Source organism: Staurois parvus, unplaced genomic scaffold (genome assembly GCF_062004578.1).
Source record: "Staurois parvus isolate SC_StPar_1 unplaced genomic scaffold, SC_StPar_1.0 ptg000133l, whole genome shotgun sequence".
Lineage (NCBI taxonomy): Eukaryota > Metazoa > Chordata > Amphibia > Anura > Ranidae > Staurois > Staurois parvus.
Window position 1 is genome coordinate 7213050 of NW_028317929.1, and position 20338 is coordinate 7233387.

At 40.8% G+C, this 20338-nt stretch overlaps 1 protein-coding gene across 4 annotated transcripts in view; it reads right to left on the reverse strand.

The window, feature by feature from the left end:
• The window catches only part of TCERG1 (transcription elongation regulator 1), an 87171-nt gene that overhangs the window by 15700 nt on the left and 51133 nt on the right, over nucleotides 1-20338 (reverse strand). For 3 of the 4 annotated variants that reach the window (XM_089673016.1, XM_089673015.1, XM_089673013.1), the window contains 5 exons: nucleotides 19749-19838; nucleotides 15906-16024; nucleotides 9373-9523; nucleotides 3037-3201; nucleotides 240-422 (listed from right to left, as the gene is read on the reverse strand). In XM_089673016.1, coding sequence (XP_089529142.1) covers nucleotides 240-422; nucleotides 3037-3201; nucleotides 9373-9523; nucleotides 15906-16024; nucleotides 19749-19838 — 708 coding nt within the window. The remainder of the gene's footprint in view (nucleotides 1-239; nucleotides 423-3036; nucleotides 3202-9372; nucleotides 9524-15905; nucleotides 16025-19748; nucleotides 19839-20338) is intronic. The other variant, XM_089673014.1, reaches the window with a different exon arrangement.

Below are 20338 nucleotides of genomic sequence, written 5' to 3' on the forward strand. Positions count from 1 at the left end.
ATATTGTCTTTTAATTTTTGCTTTAAAGAATAAGTGACAAAATATCTCACATATAAAGGTACTGCCTTCAACCAGAATCCCACAGAATAGATATAAATTTTGAGAATATTTTTTTTTTTGCTCTGAATTTTGCTTAAAATTCTTGCCATTTACATTTTATAACAGACATAAAGCATTAATCAAAGCAGAAAATTACCAGTTGAATAATATCTATTCAAACAGAAATGTCCATTTATTACCATATCAGACAGAAGGGCTTTGAAATTCTGGATGGCTTCTTCCCGCTTGTGCTGCTCCCGCTCTCTATCAATCTCCTTAGTCTGTTCAGATCTGGCTTTCTGCACCTCCCGTTCTCGTTCCCGTAAACTGGCTTCAATACGAGCCTGTCTCTCCAGCTCCTTTTCTTTCTCAGTATCCAAATTCTGGAGAGGGAGACAGGAGAATTATTTCCATTACGTTCAACTAACAAAAACCACTTATGAAATTTGATACATTAATAAGGTTCCTTAAAATGCTGAATAGGCAAATCTTGCAGATGGGTGCAAGAATTCTAAAAAATAGACACAAATCACAGAAAGGAGCACACTTGCCTCATAATTAAAAAACTAATTTAACTGAACATAGGAATACAGTCACGGATATTATGACTTTAAAGGACCTTCCTTATGCACTCATGACCAAACATGTACCTGGCAATTGACTGCTAAAGGCTCTAAGCATGCTCAGAACCAGTGTTCCCAGTGCCTTCCTGATAAGCAGAAGATTACAAGAAGCCAGTATTTACATTTAATACATAACATGAATCAAGGGTGTATGTCCAGGGTTTCCAACCTTTTAACCTTCCTGGGCCACATAGGAAGAAGTGGAATGGTCTTGGGCCACACATAAAATACACCAACAATAAGCCCTGGTTCACACTTGTGCGGCTCTGCATATTTAGAGCGGGCACAGAAGCTCATATGAATGGGCTGCCGTGCCTGCTAAAGAAGGCAGGGAAAAATTCCTTGCTCCATTTTTTAAATTGCAGCCTGCACGAAAATGGCAAATGCGATCTCCAGGGCATGCGGGTGCACCCACACGCATCTCCTGTGTTTTTCTGTGTGGGCGGTTGCGGCGCAGGAACAGGTGCAGAACTGCAGCGTAAACTAATCACACAAATGAGAACCAAGCCTACAGGCAAACGGGTGCCTGATCTGCAGCCCAGCACTTTCACAGCATTTTCCAAAACAGAGGATTGGCAACTGTGTTTATGCTCATTAAAATGTTTTTATTCAAGCATTCCACAGAATAACACAGCCTCAGATAGAAAGACGTTACAGTAGATGCAACATTTCAGGACCTAAGGCTGTTTTTCTGTGGAATGCTTGAAGAAAATTTTAATGACCACATACATACACAATTGCTGATCCTTTGTTTTGGAAATTAAATCTAGGGCAGTACCCACGCATGCAACATTTTCTTCCATGGCAGTAGCGGGAGTCCCTGCATCTGCTGCTACTAGTGCTACCACATATACAGCAGCCCGACATTCCCTCAAGACGTCCCTCTGCTATGCTTCTACAGCATCCCCGGTGTCCCTCCAGATGTGCTCGGACCACATACTCAACTCTCTTGGGCTGCAAGCTGCTCAAGAGCTGGACTTCCCCTGGATTATGTATAAAGTTTGTCAGCAGTTTAGGTTTACAGTAAAAAACTGGTCCTTTTACATATTTTCTGCTAAAATGCTGGGACATTAAAGATTTTACTTACATTAAAAGAATGCACTTAGGCTTAATGCACACAGCCATAATAAAATTACTGACCTACAGCAGCCAGAAAGATCGTCCATGAAAAACGCAAATCTGGTCCATAAAGTGCAAGTGTTTACACACTTACAAGGAAGTACCCATGTGTATGCATTTATACAATTAAAATTCTATTTTTTGCATGCCATGCTTTAAATTATGTGTTACACATTTACACGCATATTCAATTTTGTTTAACCACATGCCCTCCTGAAGATTTACCCCCCTTCCTGACCAGGCTATTTTTTGCGTTACAGCGCTGTCTTACTTTAACTGACAATTGAGCGGTCATGCAACGCTGCACCCAAATGAAATTTACGTCCTTTTTCCCCCCATAAATAGATCTTTTTTCTGTGGTATTTGATCGCCTGTGCGGGTTTTATTTTTTGAGCTATTAAAAAAAAAAAAAACAAGAAGACCAACAATTTGGAGAAAAAAAACACAATATTTTTGACTTTGTGATAATAAAAATGTCCAGTAAAAAAAATGTCAAATTTCGTCCAAAATGTATTCTGCCACGTCTTTGCTAAACAAAATCCCAATACGCGTAAATTAATTGATTTATGTGAAATTTATAGCGTTTACAAAATGGTGGTATATATTTATATACTGCTTTTTGGGTTTTTCTTTTTTCAATTTTTTACTTTTACTAGTAATAGTGGCGATCATCGACTTATAACAGGACTGCGGCGAGCATTCTGACACTGGGGGGAACTGACTTGGTGTCACTGACATCCCCAGTGACACCAATACAGTGATCAGTGCTAATAAAAATCACTGACACTGTACTAATGGCACCAGGCAGGAATGGGGTAACTGCTTCCCATCCGCCCTATAACAGAAACTGCTACAGGGCGACACGGGTGCGCAAAATCACGTGTATACATACGTGATTTCGCATTTCCGAGTAGGGGGTGCGCGAGCGCCCTACCCGTGCCACCATTCATGGCTGTCAATCACCAGGTCCCGGCCGATGATTACTTGTCAGCACCCGGTGATTGCCTAGCATCTCTGATGGTAGGGAGAACTGTTTGCAAACAATACAGTTCTCTCACCTGTCAGCTCCTGCACACTGCTACGCATGGCTTTACATAGCACAGCCATGCAAAGCAGTGTGCTTACAGTGAAGCACACACACACAGCCCCACAGTAAAGCACCCACAGCACACAGTTAACCCTTTGATCGCCCCACATCTTAAGGCTGTGTGCATGAACTCTTAAGAGTTGTCAGAACATAGCCGTAGTAACATACTTTTACCAGTTTTTCGATGTACTGCTTGAAAAGATCTTCCCGGGTAGAGGAGCTATCTATAGCCTTGTATCTGGAATCCCCCTCAATTTTTTCTTTTACTTTGCTCCAGCGAGATTGTGCATCCAAATGGTGATTTGCTAACAGTTCAAAGAAGTCATTTTTCACCTGAAATAAACACAAGGCCATACATCTCAGAAACTCATAAACAAGACTGAATATTAGTTTATCTTTTTCTAAAAAAAGAAATCCACTATATCACAAATTATCCTCTTATCTACTTTCTGGGCAACAGGAAAAAGAAAAGTCGCCATTCTGGATCTGAAAATCTTGTAATAATTCACATCCTAACTGGCTTATCAGTAGATAACAAAACAGTATAAACAGAGCAGCACAGGGAAGTTTCTTTCTTTGTAAAGGCCATCAATTAAATTTTTTAAAGGAGTATAGCCATATATATTACAGGCATACACACCTATAGGCAACAATTATTTACTTATTGTTTTGGGGATTATTGTAAGTGGTCAGTTTAGAAGCAAACAGCATTTAGCAGCATTCTAAAAATGTACAATAACCATTTCCAAACAAGGTCCAAAGGTCATGTGTTTCCCTGAATGTGATGCTTACAGCTTGGAACACTTGCTAATTTTTGTACATCTGACTGCTTGTTCATGTAGAAAAAAGTATTTTTTTTAATGTGGCTGAAGCCACCTGGAACTGCGTGCAATCAGTCTATAGAAGCTAAAGCAGACACGATAGCTGTACAGAGCCATACATACTAAATTGACAGGAGTGCCTTATTCATGCTGTATGGGTCTCAATGCCAGTGTGAATAAGGAAATCAAAATAATAAAGACTCAGGCAGGTATACCACATCCTTTGGAGTACAATGCAAAAATTTCAAAATTTGTCCAGCCTTATGGCTTTTTTTTCTGCCTGTAAAAGCTTTATGTTTTCCTATATGTTAGTGCACACATAGACATTTACAGGCGTATTTGAAAAATAGTATTTCTAGGCAAAAAAAAAAAAAAAAGGGAGAGGAGCTACAGAGCAGGGAAAAAAAAACCGCTCAACGTACCTAAATGCGTGTAAACGCTCCTAAATAGTAGGCGAGTTTGAGTCTTTATGCATTCCAATGGCCAGAATAAATCAATATTCTGGCAAATTAAATCTCTTAACACTCAAGCGCACCTAAACATGTGGACAACATGTGGACAACGTGCGGCTTTAGGCACATTTTTTAAGCAGCTTTTCTCTTGGCATTCAGAAGAGCAAACACCAGTGCATGAGGCCTTAAGTGCATCTTTTGGCTAAACCGCTCTCTTTCATTTTTTTTTTTCCTTAAGTTTTTGAGTGGGGAAAAGGTAGACCCACTGTGAAGTTTTTTTTGTTGTCCGTGTCCCCAATGGGGAGATTTTCCCCTCCATCTGTACTGGTTATAGCTGCGTGAAAAAAAAAAAAGTGAGCAGAAATCCAAAATTTCAGTTGTCCCCAGAACAAGAGGCAAGAGGAAATCTTTCTATTCTAAGAGAGGAATTGCCCTCACTTCAAGAGATCTTCTCTTACTTACTGTTGCGTCTCCGGTGCGGGAATTGAAGGGAAATGTCCCCAATTGAACAAAGAATAAAAATTAAAAAAAATAAATAAATAAACTGGCAGGGGTTTAAACCCTTACCTATTGTATCCACAAAGAAAGGTTCAGCCATATATACAATTCAAGAATGTGTGTGCTATGAGCTAAACACCAATATTTCCCCCAGTTTATACAACAGCTGCATGATAGACACTTGGGACACCATGAAGAAAAAAAAAAAAAAAAAATGATAGACTGTCTATAAGCGCCCAAAGTAAATATATGAACTGTATGTTTTATTGCATAATATAAAGCTGTGCTGATGTCATTAACAGGTACCTCATCTTTTTAGAAATATAAACTACATAGGAATTGCAGCATTTTCTTTCTACAGAATGTTGGTGCTGGTCTATTTCTGGTCTATCGGTGATCAGTGCTTTCCACTGCTGCTTTCTAATTCAAGTGACATTTAAAGCTATTCATTTTTCATGCATGACCTTTATCTGAGAGAAGCAGTCATTTATACCAAAAACAGATGTTTAAAAAAACATCAGGAATAGAAAAAAAAAAAAAAAAAAAAAAAAAAAGCTACAAGCTACAGCCACTACTTTTGAAAAAAAGGAAATTATAGGAAAGGATATATCAGGGAAATACAGTGGATATAAAAAGTCTACACACCCCTGTTAAAATGTCAGATGTCTGATTTAAAAAAAATGAGATAACAATAAATCATTTCAGAACTTTTTCCACCTTTAATATGACCTATATACTGTACAACTAAATTGAAAAACAAACTGAAATCTTTTAGGGTGGGGGAAGTAAACATAAAAAACTAAAATAATGTGCTTGCATAAGTGTGCACACCCTCTTATAACTGGGGATGTAGCTGTGTTCAGAATTAAGCAATCACATTCAAAATCATGTTAAACAGAGTCAGAACACACCTGCCATCATTTAAATTGCCTCAAATAAAGTTCAGCTGTTCTAGGTCTTTCCTGACATTTACTTAGTCACATCCTACAGCAAAATCCATGGTCCGAGAGAGCTTCCTAAAGCATCAGAGGGATCTCATTGTTAAAAGGTATCAGTCAGGAGAAGGACAAAAAAGAATTTCCAAGGCATTAGATATACCATGGAACACAGTGAAGACAGTCATCCAGTGGAGAAAATATGGTGCAACCATGACATTACCAAGAACTGGACGTCCCTCCAAAATTGATGAATAGACGAGAAAACTGGTCTGGGAGGCTGCCAAGAGGTCTACAGCAACATTAGAGGAGCTGCAGGAATATCTGGCAAGTACTGGCTGTGTCATACATGTGACAACAATCACCCGTATTCCTCATATGTCTGGGCTATGGGGTAGAGTGGCAAGACGGAAGCCTTTTCTTTCGAAGAAAAACATCCAAGCCCAGCTAAATTTTGCAAAAACACATCTGAAGTCTCCCAAAAGCAAGTGGGAAAATGTGTTATGGGTATGATGAAATGATGAAACCAAGGTTGAACTTTTTGGCCATAATTCCAAAAAGATACAACACTGCACATCACCAAAAGAACACCATACCCACAGTGAAGCATGGTGGTGGCAGCATCATGCTTTGAAGCTCTTTTTCTTCATATGGGACTGGGGCCTTAGTCAAGGTAGGGGGAATTATTAACAGTTCCAAATACCAGTTATTGGCACAAAACCTTCAGGCTTTTTCTAGAAAGCTGAACATGAAGAGGAACTTCATCTTTCAGCATGACAACAACCCAAAGCATACATCCAAATCAACAAAGGAATGGCTTCACCAGAAAAGGATTAAAATTTTGTAAAGGTACAGCCAGAGTCCACACCTGAATCCGATCGAAAATCTAAAGAGGGCTGTGCACAGGAGATGTCCTTGCAATCTAACAGATTTGGAGTGTTTTTGCAAGGAAAAGTGGGCAAATATTGCCAGGTCAAGATGTGCCATGCTGATAGACTCATACCCAAAAAGACTAAGTGCTGGAATCAAATCAAAAGGTGCTTCAACAAAGTATTAGTTTAAGGGTGTTCACACTTATGCAACCATGTTATTTTAGTTTGTTGTTCAACTGCCTTGTACAGCTTATAGGTTACATTAAAAGGTGGAAAAAGTTCTGAAATTATTTGTCTCATTTTTTTACATCACAGAAACCTGACATTTTAACAGGGGTGTGTAGACTTTTTATATCCACTGTATTGCTTGTTCATTGCAGATGCCAACAAACCAGTGGGGTCAGTATTGGAATAAACAACTCAACCACACGGATATTGTCCTTCTCTGTGTGTATTTTGGTGTAAAGAAACTTCCCAATATTACAAGTTGTTATGCTTTGCTTCCAATTCAAATACTAAGCTTCCCAGTGGATCCAGCAATCTCCTTCAGAGATCCTCTGTTCAGGTGTTACAGCCCAGGTCCTGGGCTACCATGTTGGTCCTCATCAGGCAACGTGAGCCAGCTGTCTCTTTCAGATGTAGGCAGCTGGCTCATGCCTGATGTGTATCCCTCTTCGTGCAGCCTCCTGGGGTATGTGATAGGAGTATCCTAAAAGGCTGCAGGCGACGGGGCTGGATTCAAGACAATCACAACAAAAACAGAAAAAAAAAAAAAAAGGCTCTAAAGTTTCCATGATGGAGGATTAGAAAGTGCAGGAACCTAAAGTTTAAGGACATCACAAGAGTAATGCAGGGGTGTCAAGTAAAATAAATTAGTTGTAATATTACTATAAAACAGCAATTACCAAAGTGCTATAATATTTTTCTGTATGCAGGTGTGCTTTGAATATCCAAAGTGCATCCCCTTATTCAACTCAAATCAGTAGAACATTTTATTTTTTGTTTGAAAGTGACATGGTCCACAGTACAGGGAGGTCATTGGCACGATATAAGAGCTCTATTATACCCTAGCTGTAAAATGCAGCTAAGGGGCTGATCCCAAAACGTCGGTATACACAAGAAAAAAAACTCTTGACTATAAAGAATGGATTCAGGTTAACCAGGCATGTGACCTGGGAGACATCTATCTATATGGAATATAGGATGTAGAACTATTACAGTGAAGCCGACCGGAGAAGCAAGGACAGGATGAGGGCTGGTGTAGGAATAGTGGTTTGAGGTTTAAAAAGCAACACTAGATTAACCACTTGCCCTCCAGAGGATTTACCCTCCTTGGCTGGCTACCATGCAGATTCTGAGTGCTCCCGGTTTAGTAAATCTCCCCCATAGTGTCCATTTCACCATCCATAAAATAATCTCCACTTGAATGAGATAAATACACTGCTCAAAATAATTAAAGGAACACTTTTTAATCAGCGTATAGAATCAAGTCAATTCAATTAAACTCCTGGAATACTGATCTGGTCAGTTAAGTAGAAGAGGGGATTGTTAATCAGTTTCAGCTGCTTTGGTGTTAATTAAATTAACAACAGGTGCGCTAGATGGGCAGCAAAGAGGCAACCCCCCCAAAAACAGGAATGGTTTTACAGGTGGAGACCACTGACATTTTTTCCCTATTCATCTTTTCTGACTGTTTTTCACTAGTTTGGCTAGGGTCAGTGTCACTACTGGTAGCATGAGGTGATATCTGTCACCCTACAGAGGTTGCACAGGCAGTCCAACTCCCCCAGGATAGCACATCAATACGTGCCATTGCCAGAAGGTTTGCTGTGTCTTCAAGAACTGGACAAGGCCATAGAAGGTCCTTAACCTATCAGCAGGACCAGTATCTGCTCCTTTGTGCAAAGAGGAACAGGATGAGCACTGCCAGAGGCCTACAAAATTACCTCCAGCAGGCCACTGGTGTGAATGTCTCTGACCAATCAGAAACTGATTTCATGAGGGCGGCCTGAGGACCCGACATCTTCTAGTGGGCCCTGTGCTCACTGCCTGGCACCATAGAGATCGATTGGCATTTGCTATTGAACACCAGAATTGGACGTCCACCACTGGTGCCCTGTACTTTTCACAGATGAGAGCAGGTTCACCCTGAGTACATGCGACAGACGTGAAAGGGTCTAGAGAAGCCACGGCGAATGTTATGCTGCCTGTAACATTGTTCAGCATGACTGTTTTGGTGGTGGGTCAGTGGTGGTCCGGGGAGGCATATCCACGGTGGGACGCACAGACCTCTAGACAATGGCACCCTGACTGCCATTAGGTATCGGGATGAAATCCTTGAACCCATTGTCAGACCATACACGCTGGTGCAGCAGGTCCCTGGTTCCTCCTGGTGAACTACACTGTGGCGAGATTATGCAGGCAGTTCCTGGAGGATGAAGGAATTGATACCATTGAATGGCCCCATGCTCGCCTGACCTAAATCCAATAGAACAAATAGAACACCTCTGGGAAATCATGTTTCAGTCCATCAGACTTCTCGCTTTCCTTTCTGGAGCACAAGTGAAATTTGTATTTTCAAGTGGAGCACCATGTAGAATATTGGACTGCTGCTATTAATTAGAAGCACATTATTTGAGCTATTTCTCTCATTAAAGTGGTGCTCATTTCATGGATGGTGAAATGGACACGGTTTCATTTACTTTATTTTATTTCTATGTCACTTTTGGATTGGTTCACGTGGTTTTCATTTATATTGTCGCTATAGCTTTTTATTTGTTTAGTGCTGCCTTATTAGACCTTTTGATTTTCATAAATAAAATAAGACTAAAGATCTACAAGCCAAGTCAACTGCATAGCAGTCATAAAATGAAAAGTACAATAAACTTTGGCAGCAGCGTAAATTCTGAGAGATTTAACAGCTTACCTTCTCTCCTTTGTTTTTGGAGTCTTCCTTCTCTTTCTTTCTTGCTGCTACCATAAATTCAATAAATAAGGTCTCACGATCTTTCATTTTCTCAATGGCTTTGAAACGAAGATCTTTGGCATGTTTGGCTGCAAATTCACTAAAGGTCATTCTGTAAAAATGAGTCTACGTCAGTGTCCTGAGCAATATTTTACAAAACATTTACCAGTGATTAAAGTAAAGTTAAATTAAGGAAAAGGGAGAAAACACATTTATCCTTACTTGTCAGATACACTATAGAGTAACTGAATGATATTCAGAATAAGGGAAGATCCAAAGAGACCAAACTACATTATTTCCATCTTCTGCATAGACAGAAATTCACTTGCTGTGGTTCACTGCAGATACGTTTTACATGTGGTACCTTTTATACCTAAAATGTGCTAGAAATCACAATAAAGCATACACCAAGTAGGACTTCACTCAACGCTTCGGTGTGAATGCAGCCTTTGGGAAGGATTAAAAGAAAATCTGCTTCAATGTAGGGAAGACTACAGTTCCACTATCCTGGGAGTCTTCAATGCAGCACCTTAATTTGTTGCATAATATACATTAAAGCACAGGTTAACACACTAACACACACACACTGGGCCCATGCCCTAAGACAAGTGAAATTAAATGTACGGTAATAACACAGCTTTGTTTTTGGTATCTTGAGTGTTTAGTTTGAGTTAGCCTAGGTTCACACTAGTGCAGGCTGCATAATCCTACATTTTAAATGCAGTTTCATGCATTTTCTTGGAGGAAGAAACTGGATTTTACACACAAAACCCTGGCGGCAAAAATGCACTACAAATGCATGTATGGTGCACATGCACAGGCAGGAAATGTGGATGCTGTCCTAACTCACTCAGCACCCCTTCAGCAGTGGTACCACAGGCACTGAGGGTCCGGTCTCCTTTATAGCCCCTGAGCACACATCAGCATTGGGCTATGGCAGGCAAAATGATGGGGAAAACCCACAATTGCAGTATGGGATCCTCTCTTTTCTTCTACTCATCCCCCAGCTACCCCACCACACCTTGTGATGTACTCAGGTGATGCTGTCTTATTTGTCCGCTTTGCTTATTTGCTATGAAAAAGTATTCGTACCCCTTGAACTCATGGTAGAACCAAAAACATAAATGTATTTTATTGTGATTTTATGTGATAAACCAACACAAATTGGCAGATCATTGTGAAGTGGAAGGAAAATGAATTTCAAAATTTTGTTACAGTGTGGCGTGCATTTGTATTCAGCCCCCTGAGTCAATACTTTGCAGATCCACCTTTCGCTGCAATTAAAGCTGCAAGTCTTTTTGAGTATGTCTCTACCAGTTTTGCACATCTAGAGAGACATTTTTGCCCATTTTTCTTTGCAAAATAGCTCAAGCTCTGTCAGATTGGTTGGAAAGAGTCTGAACAGCAATTTTCAAGTCTTGCCACAGATTCTCAATTGGATTTAGGTCTGGACTTTGACTGGGCCATTCTAACATATGAATATGCTTTGATCTAAACCATTTGACTGTAGCTCTGGCTGTATGTTTAGGGTCATTATTCTGCCCCAGTCTCAAGTCTTTTGCAGACTCTAACAGGTTTTTGTCTAACATTGCCTTGTATTTGGCTTATTTCATCTTCCCACCATCTCTGACCAGCTTCATTGTCCCTGCTGAAGAAAAGCAACCAGGTTGGCAAAAAAGCAGGTCTTCACAACAGGTACACGCACATAGAGAAAATGCAAATAAATACCAGAAGCTAGTTTTCGGGATGAGATGGTCCAGAAAAAAGGACACGTCTAAAGCTATTAGAAAGCACCCAGAGAGCTGACCATTGCAACTAAGTCATAAATTAGAAGATGGGTGGAAGTTGAACCATAAGGTGGAAAGAAAAATGTCTCCAACGGGGGTCCATGAGGGTCCCCACCAATTTAATAAAAGCACAGTTAGAGAAGAAAGAAGAGGGGTGTAGAGAAACAAGGTAAAAGGAGAAAAGAAAGAAAGAAAAATAGAGTCCAGTAAAACAAAGTCTTGTGATGACAGGCTTCTTAAGAGATGAGGTAAGCTCCTCTATCGTCGGAATGCTATTCACAGCCTTGATCCCATGATGCAATATAAGAGGTGAGGTGAAGAAGGATGCAAGCCCTAGCTGCATTAATTAAGTGGATATCCAAGAAACGGCTATATTTCTGTCCGGAGGGAACCGAAGTGTAGAAGACAGGCTGCAGGTTTATGTTTGAGAAAAAGGTCCGTCAAGTTGTGGAACAGAGTGCAGACACTCTGGCAGAAGGGGAGGATCAGCGGACAGGTCAAGAAAATATGAAATGTACCTTTACCTGCACCACACATCTAGCAGGAATGGTCTCTCTGGAAAGATACAATATACTTTTGTGGGAACATCCTACTGATGTTTTGAACTATCGACTCGTATCTTTAATAAACTGTGATCTTAAAATTTTTAATAAAGCCCTGGCCCTTCGGCTCAATTCCTTTGTGGAATTATATATCCATAAGGATCAATTGGGATTCATTCACCTTCAACAAGTCTCTGATCAGACCCGTAGAACTTTGTACTTCGTATTAGTTGTCCACACTCGAAGAGACGCTCCTACACACAGGGAAGCTATGCTCCTTTCTAAAAAATTACAGAAAGATTTTGAGAACTTATCTTGGAACTCTCCCCAACATTCTAGAGTGTTGGGGATTTAAAACTCCCTTTACGCATATTTTGTGGACACTATATCAAATCCCCACTGCACAAATACTTTGTAGAGGTTATAAATCCTTGCCCATAGAGATTCAAAGAGGGTACCCATTGCTACCATTACTTTTCACCATAGCAAAAGAATTTCTCGCTGTCTCCATTTGTACCATCCCTAATAAGGGATTTCCTATGGAAAACAAGAATACAAATGCACCCTTTTCACAGACAACGTCTTAATGTATATTTCATCCCCACATACAATTCCTAGCTTACTAAGCGCATTTTCCAAGATCTTGGGTCTAGTGCTGAATATAAACAAATCTGTATCTTTATTCATCAATTTACCGTGTGCACTACTTTGATCCAACATTAATTTTCAACAGGCCTCCAGAACGACACACTCTGTCCCTTCCCTCTTCAAACAAGTTATAAAAGATCTAAACAAATAGTCTATTATGCCCGGTCATGCTTCGGCAGGATTAACACTGTCAAAATGAACGTACTTCATAGAATCTTATGTCACTATAGGACTTTACCCCTAGCAATCTGCAAAAGGGAACGGATCGTCAAGCCGCACAAATAGAGTACTTTGCCCACACCGCAATGGAGAAAGCACCACCAAAATGGGTAGAAATAGAAGAGATAGCCTGTCCGAGTTGTTTCTGTAGACAGGGATTTTTCTAGATATTTTATAGGGGTTATTTGAAAATGAACTACATACAAATACACTGCTCAAAAAAAATTAAAGGAACACTTTTTAATCAGAGTATAGCATCAAGTCACTTAAACTCCTGGGATATTGATCTGGTCAGCTAAGTAGCAGAGGGGGTTGTTAATCAGTTTCAGCTGCTTTGGTGTTAATGAAATTACAACCGGTGCACTAGATGGGCAACAATGCGATGGGCAACAATGAGATGACCCCCAAAACAGGAATGGTTTTACAAGTGGAGGCCACTGACATTTTTCCCCCTACTTCTCTTTTCTGTTTTTCACTAGTTTTGCATTTGGCTAGGGTCAGTATCACTACTGGTAACATGAGGCGATACCTGGACCCTACAGAGGCTGCACAGGCAGTCCAACTCCTCCAGGATGGCACATCAATATATGCCATTGCCAGAAGGTTTGCGGTGTCTCCCAGCACAGGAGAGCTGGACAGGGCCGTAGAAGGGCCTTAACCCATCAGCAGGACCAGTATCTGCTCTTTTGTGTGAGGAACAGGATGAGCACTGCTAGAGCCCTGCAAAATGACCTCCAGCAGGCCACTGGTGTGAATATCTCTGACCAGACAATCAGAAACTGACTTCATGAGGGTGGCCTGAGGGCCCGACGGCCTCTAGTGGGCCCTGTGCTTTACCTGGAGCACATGTGACAGACGTGAAAGGGTCTGGAGAAGCCATAGAGAACGTTATGCTGCCTGTAACATCATTCAGCATGACCATTTTGGTAGTGGATCAGTGATGGTCTGGGGAGGCATACCCATGGAGGGACACACAGACCTCTTACAGGCTAGACAATGGCACCCTGACTGCCATTAGGTATTGAGATGAAATCCTTGCACCCACTGTCAGACCCTACGCTGGTGCAATGGGTCCTGGGTTCCTCCTGGTGCACGACAATGCCCGACCTCATGTGGCAAGAGTATGCAGGCAGTTCCTGGAGAATGATCAAATTGATACCACTGAAAAAATCCCATGTTCGCCTGAACTAAATCCAATAGAACACTTCTGGGATATCATGTTTCGGTCCATCCGACGCTGCCAAGTTGCACCTCAGACTGTCCAGGAGCTCAGTGATGCCCTGGTCCAGATCTGGGAGGAAATACCCCAGGACACCATCTATCGTCTCATTAGGAGCATGTCCTGAGATTGTCAGGCATACATACAAGCTTGTGGGGGCCATACAAACTACAGAGTACTATTTTGAGTTGCTGCAATGAAATATAAGAAAATGGACTAACCTGCTGCATAATTTTTTCACTTTAATTTTTTGGGTGTCTTTGAATTCAGTTCTCTGTAGGTTGATATTTTTCATTTCCATCAAACGATGGGGCATCCTTACATTCCTAACACATTACCCAATCTATATCAGTATAGATATCCAACATATTTTTCCCCATTGAGATCTGATGTGTTTTCAAGTGTTCCTTTAATTTTTTTGAGCAGTGTATTATAAAAATAACCTGTAATTCCACCCTAATGAAATGTTTCCCTATAACCAATTATATCAGGCCATTGACTTAACCATTATTTGAATTATGCTGTAGAACTACCACCCGTACAAAGGGTCACATCTCCATACTCTAAGAGCTCTTTGTAGATCCAAATTGCAAACTGCCTTATATGACTCAATGGGAACGAGATTATGGATCTACACTTGACCTAGAGGAATAGCAAAATATAGCTAATCGTTTGTCAAAAGTACATCCCTGGTGGAATCCAATTATAAAACATTACTACATTGGTATATGATACCCCCCTAGAGTAGCTACAACATGTCCACAAGCATTATGCTTAAAGCCTAGAGGCCAGATAGGAATCATGTTTAACATTTAGTGATAATGCCCAGAAGTCACCAAATTCTGGGTCAGACCTTTCAACTTGATACGTTTGTCAACTGTAGTGACTATCCCAAGAATGCCAAAGATGGCTTTTTTCCAAAAACTAGACATTGATGCCCCAAAATACTTGGAAAGGGCAATCAGGCAAGTAACCACTAAGCACAGTGGGTGGTAAGACAATGCCAAATGTACACCAGGTAAACATTTTTACAGTTTGTTAACTTGGTGCCTGGAAATTGTTAGGACTATGAAGCATAGACCTATTCTTTCAGTTAACATTTGTACTTTACGTTTACTGTCCCTATAACCCTTTTGCAGCTTTTATTTTTTTTTTTTAGCATTTTTATAATTTTTTCGGGGCGTATCCCTACAGTGGCTCCAAAAGTCCTAATAAAAAAAAAGGTTGTACTCATCTGCTTTTGAACAGAGCAGCCCCGATCCTCTTCTTTTTGGGTCCCCTGCTGCCGGTCCTGATTCCCCCCTTCCCACCAAGTGCCTCCAAAAGCATGCTCCTTGCTATGGGGGCACTTGAGCAGACTCAATCCCAAGCCACGTGCTCCTGTGAATGAACACAGTCCATTCACACACAGAGCTCGGCTCAGCCTTTCCCCCTGCTCATTGGCTTTGATGGACAACAGCAGGAGTCAATGGCTCTGTCATCTGTGTGAGGAGAGAGAGAGAGACCCAGGAGAGCCACGGCTCTCATGCAAATCACTGAATCAAAATGAGGTTCAGGTAAGTATAAGGGGGAGCTGCACCCAGAAGGCTTTTTTTACCTTAATCAATAGAATGCATTAAGGTAAAAAAAACCTCCTGCCTTCAAAACCACTCTAATTGTTAAACTATTTTCTTAACCCTATAATAGTATAGTACAGGTGACAGGTTCTCTTTAAAATGAAAGCAGGGGGTCAAGGGTTACATGCCATGATGGTTCCCAACTCTCAGGAGGGACAGGTTAGCCTGGAATACATAGGGGGAGGGGTGTTGGTAAGGTAGTACTTTCTCCTACATGTAGAAGAGATCAAGTGGCTTTACGGTCACCCAAATCATTTTTACTAGAAAGGTAGCAACCAGGAGTAAAATATAAACAAACACCTGGCTGCAATAATGGCAGCAAGTTTGTAACAGTTAACTTGGTGGTGGAAAAAGGGTTACATAATGGTTTTCAATAATTCTGTATATAACCTACAGGACTGTATGCCTCAGATATACATGTCTGTGAATACATACACTAGTTACATATGTGCAAAGTGTATACCTGGTATTAATCTTGCCTTCCTCCATCATTTTCTTGAAGTCTTCTTTTGACTGCATAATTTTGTTTTTCTTCTCTCTCCGCTCCTCCTCCGCCCTGGTTTTCACATACTGATCAAACACCTGGGGAGATTTGAATTAGCATCATTGCAAAATTATTCAACAGTGGGGCACAGGAGATCAGTGGTTAGGCATGGGCAATTACTGGAGGAATTATGAGAAATATGCTTGCAGGGTGCTACAAAACAAGGTTGCAAATGGTTTATTGAAATGCGACCCATTTCTTTACCCATGGGAGATTCATCATTTTACAAAAGATGTTACATTGTAGCTTCTCAGCAGTCTATTACCATAATTTTTCAAACTACTGCAACGAACCAAAACCATGAACTGATCTGCCCTTCTCTTTTGGTTGGTAGCTATTTACATAATTAAATAATTTAGCAATGTCCTAGTTGCAGAGGAGTATGCAAAGGTCTCAGACAAAGGTAAACCAATCCCTTCTATTTGTTAAAGGCCACAAATTATACTGGTACAAACTTGAAAATTATGTCAGGGCAAAAAAAAAAAAAAAAATTTCCCCCATGTTCTCTTTAACCACTTCCCGTCCGGCCGTTGTATATAAACGGTGGCAGTGCAGTGGCGGGTCGTGGATTCTAAACGGCCTCTGTGCCCCCTGCTTGTGCACGCTCCCTGGGAGAGCGCAGCACCGCAATCTGGTACCCGCTGTGTCCTCCGGATACACTGGAACACCCATCGTCGTACCTCTGTGCGAGGTCCCGATCATGTGATCACTGATTGGCCAATCAGTGATCACATGCAGAGTAGTAAGCAAGATGTCACTTCTGACATCATTGCTTACTACGTGTGAAATCTGTGAATGATCACAGAGGTCACATGGTACAAGGCTATTCACAACAGCCTTGTACCAGGTGACAAGCTGTGACCAATCACAGCTCTCACAGTATTTCTAAATGGACACAAGAATGCAGCCAGAGAGGAGAAATGATTGCTTTTACAGCCTTTATGGGTGTAAAAGCAATCAGTGTAAAAAAAAAAAAAAAATCTTCATCACCCCCAAGTAGTACAGTGTCACCATGGTGACACTGTACTGCTAGGGTGACAGTATGTAAAAAAAACAAAACAAATATAAAAAAACGATAAAAATATAAAAAAAAAAAAATTAAAAAAATTATATTTTTTGGTTATAAACTAATTTGGGTTATTTTTTTTTTTTACTAAAAAGATAACTGAATAAAATTGTGGCCAAGATTTATGATGAAATATTATTTATTTGCAAAATTTTATAAGAAAAACACTTTTTTTCCCAAATTTTTGGACTTTTTCATTTATATAGCAAAAAAAAAAAAAAATCCTTAATTTCTTTCTGTGGGTTGACAACACAGCATTTTTGTGGACTGAGTAGTGTCAGCTCAAACCTGCCCCATCTCCAATCTCAACAGACACTAACCATTCTTTATTTCTAAGATACGTAATAGGGTAATTTACTCTTAAGATCAACATAAAAATTGTGCACAAGCACAGACAGCTCTGAAATTCTGACAAGATTTACTTGGGGGGTTTTAACGGGTACCTAATTTTGACAGGTAGCTGCTCGCACTTCCACCACAACCTCCCAGGCAGTCTGAAGTGGAAGTTCTTCTCTGCCCCTCCCTCCCCATAGTCTTCTGGAACACGTGACAGGTCACAGAAGACTGCCTTCACAATGCGCAGCATGGCTCAGTTAACATGCCAGCATAGGGGAAAATCAACATGAGGTGAAAACGGCTTGGGTGAGCACACCGTTGGCTTGTGGAACAGGTGAGTGGCTGTTTACTAAAAGTAAGCAGCTACAGTTTTTGTAGAGGCGAACTTTTAATTTTTACATAGGAGATTGGAGCTCCTCTTTAAGAGACCAATAGAACGCAAATATTAGAAGTTCATTGTAAGGACTTGCATAACACTTTAAAATAATAGGATTTTCTTTAATGAACGTAGCTTAAAGGGTAAGTTCTCCTTTTGAAAAAAATAAATGCACTTTTTTTTGCAGGTAAAAAAAATGTGCATTTAATACTTCTTTTTAAAGGAGCCTGCAGAGCATTGCACCCGTGATCAACAGAGGACGGGTGCAATCTCAAGCTCAGAACAACGGTCTGCCCGTACCTCATACGGGCAGGCAGCTACTTGAGAGCAAAAAGATCAAAGGACGAGAGTGCTCACCAGTGCCCTCATAGTTCATTGAGGACTATTACTGTTACTTGTAGACTATCCACTAGTAATATCATGTCAGAGCTTACGGAGCTTCAAAGAGAGCAAAAAGCTGGTGCCCACTTAGCTGGTGCGGTCTGTGACTGAAGTTGCCAATTTATTTGCAGTGTCACAAAGTACAGTAACAAAGGTTATGATGGCATACAGTTTTTGGGAAAACATCATCTGACATGGTTGTCGAGGTCCAGGTACGGTCTTCAGGGCTTAACTGAATATTAGCCATTTCAAAAGCTGCAAAAATAAGCTTCAATAGCTCTACATTGCTTGAAAAACTTGCTTGTAAATTGGAGAAAAAGAATTTCTTCTCAGTTCTCCTACTAGCAAAGAACTGAGGCATGCTGGGAGTGGGAGGAGTAATACTGGGCTGTCCATACAGCTCGTGTCCACTTTTCTGAAGGCAGCAGCATAACGTTGTACTGGAATACTTTCCCCATGCCCCATAAAGTTAGAGTAAAATGGTTCTAAAGGCAGGGTTTTTTCCCCCTGATGCATACTATGCATTAGGGTAAAAAAACATTCTGGGTGAAGCTGCCCCCTAACACTTACCGGAGCCCCATCTCAATCCAGTGATGAGCATGAGAACCGCTGCTCTTCCAGGTCTGTCTCTCCTCACTGGCTCACACAGCAGCAGCACTCTCAATTACAGCCAGCGAGCCAATGAGGAGAGAGCAGGGCTGAGCCACACTGTGTGTGTGAATGGACAATGTCCATTCACAGGAGCGTGGCTCAGGCGCAAGCTTGCTCGAGTGTCCCCACAGCAAGAGGCTTGCTAATGGGGGCAGTATGCAGGGGGAAGAAGCCAGGACCGCCAGCAGGATACACGAAAAGGATCAGGACTGCTCTGTGCAAAACCACGGCATAGATTGGTTAAGTATGACATTCCCCCCCCCAATTACAACCTTTAGAATCACATTAAGAAATGTAAACAGTTTAATGTAGTCTGCGCACTTTAAAGTGTTACTAAACTCACAACAGTAAAAATCAGTCCGTATATGTAGTAACGCATGCTTGTTATACTCACTGTGGAACCTAAGGGATTTATCATCTGCATTGTGTAAAAATGCTGTTTGAACCTGACTTCTCTGATCCTCCCCTTCTTCCAGTGTCCCCCTCTCATCTCCTGATAAGACATATCATGTGGAGTCACTGTGCACATGCTCAGTTTGGCATATATTGCTAGAGAAGTTGCATGTGATTAGCACAGGGCCAATTAACACTGTCCAGCCAGAGGTCAGGAATTCTGCATCCTCCTAGAGCAGAATGAAAACTCCTCCTACAAACTTCAACATGTACTTTGCTGAACACTGATAGAAGTCACAAGACTGCTCTAACTGCTGATGAGAAAAGGTATTTAACAGATATTTACTAAAATAATTGCACTTCCATGTTCTGTGGGAGACCAGATATAGTGAATTCAGGGTCCTGGGTTTAGTAACACTTTAAGCTCAATATTTCATTTATTTTACCATAAAAACAGCAAAACCTGAAATGTTGAAATACAAAATTTCACTAGCTCCCCTTTAAAAAAAAAAAAAAAAAAAAAGCCACAAAGTGTGCTTCTAACTGCTACACAATTTACCTGTTTCCTCTCTTTAGGGTTCAGAAGTAAATAACGAGGATCAAACACAATCTTGTGGAGCTCCTTTTCCCAGGTTGAAAATGCAGACACCTTTAAGGAAATAAAGACAAAGCAATATAGGCAGAAAATTAGTTGTGGTTTGTACAGTAATTGAACACTATACGCCTCCTAGTAGATAGCTTGCGTGACATCTGTACAAAGAGGGACAGAGCAGAAAGCGGTGTTCAGATTTTCATCACTAATGGATGATGACCAGTGGGAGGCTAGAGTGGCAAATTTTCAGCACTAATTGGCTTTGAACAGGTCTCAATAATTACATACAGGCAACACACAGCTAATAACTCATTAAAATAGCCACTACTGAGCGACATTTAGAAGGCACATCAAAAGCAATCCTTGAAGTTGAAATAATATGCCTGGCAAGGGCTGGAAAAACATAACCCTTTCATTACCTAAAAAGCCAACACTGTGAAACTATTCATTCAAGGTCCTGCCCAGCTGGAAGCTAAAAGGTACATTTACACTACAAACACCTGCCAAAACCTGCTTCCAGGACCAAAGCCAATTAATCCCTTTATAGTACTTCGAGG